This window comes from Corvus kubaryi, unplaced genomic scaffold (genome assembly GCF_017639235.1).
Source record: "Corvus kubaryi isolate FWS band 111438036 unplaced genomic scaffold, C.kubaryi_AGA036_p1.0 133, whole genome shotgun sequence".
Lineage (NCBI taxonomy): Eukaryota > Metazoa > Chordata > Aves > Passeriformes > Corvidae > Corvus > Corvus kubaryi.
Genome location: NW_024580667.1, coordinates 12,303,237 through 12,307,846, shown reverse-complemented (window position 1 = coordinate 12,307,846; position 4,610 = coordinate 12,303,237). Strand labels below are relative to the sequence as shown.

The 4,610-nt window shown below is 40.2% G+C and overlaps 1 protein-coding gene across 2 annotated transcripts in view; it reads left to right on the top strand.

Annotated features, from left to right (window-relative positions):
- Window positions 1-4,610, top strand: part of PDHA1 (pyruvate dehydrogenase E1 subunit alpha 1) — a 14,263-nt gene that overhangs the window by 516 nt on the left and 9,137 nt on the right. Inside the window, exons 2-4 of one of the 2 annotated variants that reach the window (XM_042036816.1) lie at window positions 1,025-1,039; window positions 2,435-2,503; window positions 4,029-4,202. In XM_042036816.1, the coding sequence (XP_041892750.1) occupies window positions 1,025-1,039; window positions 2,435-2,503; window positions 4,029-4,202 (258 nt within the window). The remainder of the gene's footprint in view (window positions 1-1,024; window positions 1,040-2,434; window positions 2,504-4,028; window positions 4,203-4,610) is intronic. The other variant, XM_042036826.1, reaches the window with a different exon arrangement.

Genomic DNA, 4,610 nt, shown 5'->3' with positions numbered 1-4,610 from the left:
CCCCCACTCTGCGTGGCGATCCCGAGCGACAGTGAAATGGTCGCCGTGTGCGGGAGTTCGTTTTATAAAGCCGTAATGGCGCAGGGCTTTGATCGATGTCGGGTCAGGTCCCTCAGAGGGATCTGCTCGGCCCGGTTGGAGTTCAGCGTCTGACTGAGCTGCTTGACCTCCCTTTGCTCAGCCAACAGCCCCTTTCCATTTCTGCATGAGTTTTCTTTCAAAGCTTGTTATTTTTTTGTCATTAGTGTGAGTCATTTGTTGTATTTTATCTCTCTTGTGTGAAAAATCGTACTTTTACCACTTCATTCTGCTTATTCCACTGTAATGGACTGTGGCCATGAGGAAAAATTAACCCTGCTGAAAAAACCTGTTGGCAAGACCAGAGTTAAAGGTACTTTTGGTAACTGGAAATCAGCTGCCTTTTTGCCATAGAGAGCAGATGTGTTGCTGTACCCCCGTTTCTGAGGCAGCACTCTCACCCTGGCGTTCACTGCTTGTGGATGTCTGGATCCATGAGAGCAACACAAGGGAGAACATTTACTGGAAGCTCTTCCTATCTGTCTTGGGGCTGCATATCTAGGAGTATTTCCTAATTCACAAATAAAATATCTAGATTAAATTTTGCAAATATGGGTGCCTAAAATTCATCCAGAACTTGGCCTGCTTGGAGATACTGCATTTTCCTGGAATGCCAAACTAGATCTGGTTTGGATATCTCAATGAAGATTTTTGGATCCTCTACTGCTTACCAAATATGTAAATATTTGTCTTGAATTGTTCCTGTGCCTCTGTAGTGAAGACATAAATTACCAAACTAATAAAAGTAGACTTAAGCCGTAAAGCAGTATCCCATATATGCTTTGAGCATTTTCCAGAGTGTATTTCCATGTATGGAAACTACCACTTGTAGTGTTCTGTTCTAGCTGGATAATAATTTGCTGAATTCTCCTCTCCTAATTGTTTGGTACAGCTACTTACTCTTTTTTTCTTCTTTTTTTTTTCCTTCCAAATGCTGCTAACCTAGGGAGCCATTAGTGAGGTAAGGCCTCAACCAGTCTTGTCAGGGTTTACTTTTGATAGGTGTACTGCCCATGTATCAGGACTTTTGTTCATACTCCTCAGTGTTGCTTTTATGGCCTATTCAGTGCAGAGGATTTAACCAGGTGGCCTAAAGAGATCCCTCCCAACCCTGGCCATTCCATGATACTGTGAATCCAAACTGTGGATTTATTTCCAGCTCTAGAAGTAAAACAGCTTTTCTTCACTGATAGTGCTGATGCATAAGTGTAAATTATTAGGTAAATAGTGTAGAAACTTGGTTTAAATTAAAATCTAAATATTTAATATGATAACAGGGCAGGATGAATGGGGGCATTGTTACTGGTAAGTCAGATGTGCAACAGAGGAGGTAACCAGGATGGGTTGAGAATTTTCTCCCAAACTTCACATGTGTCAGACCTTTTCTGGAGATGGTGGCCTGGACATACTCAAAATTCTGATGGAATGTACCTTCAGCTAAATGTATGGGAATTCCCTGGCTGAAGGAGCTGCTGAAGTTTTGTGTAACTTAATTAGCAGTACAGTCTTGCCGCTAAAGATGTAATGTGTTCCTTATGCTGTGGCCACAGCACATGCATGGAGACGGGCCCATCCTGTCTGGTGCTGCAGTGGAACTTGCTAAAGTCATCTAAAGTCACCACCATTCATTAGTCAATAGCCTGTGTTCATTCTTTAAGAGGGACCAGCAATGTATTTTTAAACATCCTTCTTATCTCTCCCCTACCATGCCACCCTTTCTGTTCTGTGTTTCATGTATCCTCAGGTACTTTCTGTGTTTCCACATCATTTTTAAGTAGTGGCCATGCTGTTACTGAAATGATGCTCTCTCTCTTCATTGTTATGGCTTTGAATCTCCCTAACTTGCCTTCCTAGCAAAAAGAAAGAGTGAGAGTAGTTCATATTTCAGATATCTGCTGGATTCTTTTTGGTTGATTGGTTTTAGGGGTTTTCTTTGTTCTATCAAGGCAAAATTCCAGTCAGCACAAAGAGTCAGCAATCAAAGTCTGCATTGGCTGTCTCTCCTCATATTGTCAGCCTGGTGTGTGAAGGGATAAACAATTATTTTTTGTGGTTTTGATGCTCTTCAGTGTCAAAAGTTTTGAAACTTACTGGATTTATTTTAGATAATCAAGGATATTACAAATTTTAATTCTCTTTTTCTAATCTTAATTTTAAATACTGGGTTTTAAGAGACTTCAACATTGACGTACAGAATAAAAGTTCCCTAGTCTTATGGGATATGCCACTGGTGATTCTAATTCGTAAGTTATTTCAGTTTGGGAGTACTTTTAGGAATTACTTGAAAATTCACATACTTTTACTTGTTAATTACATTTAAATATTGCTCATGCTTTGGTTTTGTCTTTTTTTAAAGGCCTCTCGAGTGATGGTAGCATCACGTAACTATGGAGACTTTGCAAGTGAAGCTACGTTTGAGGTTAAGGTAAAGAAGAACACTTAATACTGGCATTCTGTGTAAGCATTTGTCACAAATCTTAACCTGATGGACTGGTCCCCATATCTCTTTCAGTTAGAAAATATGGTTTGAATTTCCAGAACCAAACCCTCACTATCTGACCTGATTACTAAGTGCAGCTGGAAGTACTGTGTTTGGCAGTATGTTGTAACGTTACTTGTTTCTTAAGAATGTGAAGTTAGATTTTTTGCAGCTGTGATACTGCAATGCAGCTGTGAGAACAGAGTCAGGAGCTAAAGAACCTTTTCTGTTCTGTTCTAAGGTTTCCTTACTGCTTTTAAAACAATTAGGTGTTTGCAGCCTATCCCAAACATGCAGCTGATTGAGATCCGTGTGGGTTTTTGAGGAAAAAATACGGCATCCTTTCAATGTTTGACTTGGTGCTGCTCAGAAAATGTGTGTTACAATCTGTCAGCTTTCCACTGTGGCTGGGTCTTAGGAAGAAGTGATGTTTCTATTGGCAATAGCCTTTGTGCTGGTGTTTCATTCAGGAACTAATGAAAGAAAATCTGAACGAAGTAATTTGGGTTGTTTTCCACCCTCTCAGTTTGTCTGTGCCTGTAATGTACAAAAATAGTTTCACAGATGGAAGGGAAGGAATGTGTCTTTATATGAAAAGTCTTTTTTTGAGTAGATACAAGGTTTAATGTTTGGTCCTGTGTTGATGACAAGACTCTAGAGTTTCTGTTGTTCTGTGAACTTTGAAGCAGAGTCGTCTTGGGTAGTGTGCCCAGGTGTTACATCCAGTTCATGTAGGTGTCAGTGGATTTGCTTTGGAGAGACTTTTGCTTTGATATAAACTGTCATTAACCCATATAGAAGTATTTTGGCCATTTAATCTGCACTGACAGTAATTTGTTTGGTCTCTTCCACTGAACTTACTGTTTGTTCATTATTATTTTATTTTAAATTTTGTTTATTAATTTATTTATTTAGTATGATTGCCTAAAATCAGCCCTCCCCCAGTAGGGTCCATGGTTTGGGGAGGGAATTGTGCTGCACACATTTGACTGGCAGCGTGGCTGGTGGAGCAGTGGTTTGTTACTGCTTGTTAGAAGTGGTTGTAGCAGAGGTGAGGGCCAGTTTTAGGGCCAAATCGTACAAACCATTTTACAGAGGAAACTGAATCTTTCTTATCTCTTCAGTAAGCCGCTGTAGTCCTTACCAAGTATTTGCCATGCAACAACCATGGAAGTTGCTTTTTTCCATATTTTCTGAGGACTTTAGTTCATCTTCTGCTTGTAGGAATAACTAGGCTTTATTTTGTGAGTGGAAATCCGTCTTTATTAAAAGCAAGGGTTTTATTTCCCTGAATTTTGAAAGAGTGCACAAACCTTGCAGTTGTTCTGACCTCTGAATTTAGTTTTTGCTGGCTTTCTTTTTTAAAAGGAATTACACTGTGAATTTGAAAATGGCAGATAAAAAAAATTAAGTAATATTCTTAAATAGGATGAATAATTTTCAGGAGATAATGACTTGTTTAACCTTGCAGAAATGTGATCTCCATCGGCTGGAGGAAGGGCCGAGCACCACGGCAGTGTTGACTCGAGAGGAGGGGCTCCACTACTACAAGACCATGCAGACCATCCGGCGCATGGAGCTCAAGTCTGACCAGCTCTACAAGCAGAAGATTATTCGTGGCTTCTGCCACTTATATGATGGTCAGGTAAGAATTTGTGGCCAGGAGGTTTCATATTGTCTTACCTTATTTAATGTGGGGATTTTATTAGAGTGGAGAATGTAAAACAGAGTATCTGTGTACATTGTGAGAGAAGGAAAGGGATGGAGAGGAGGCAGGAGGAGGGACACAAAGACAGGGAAGGGCACAGTGCAGCTGAAGATCAGCTGAATGTGAGGAATGAACCACATTTGAAGGCCTGCATTTTCCTCTTCAAGTTTCACTGATGGTTTTTTTTTCTGTATCTCATGGATCATGTGCCCACTATGAAGCAACAGCCAGGAGAAGAAACTTTGTGAACGTACTGAGACTTGGATTATCCCCTGATGTTTTTGAATTGTGATTGTTGAGGTTCCTTTACGGGTGTTTTTCGGGGGGATGTGATCTTGTCTTCGA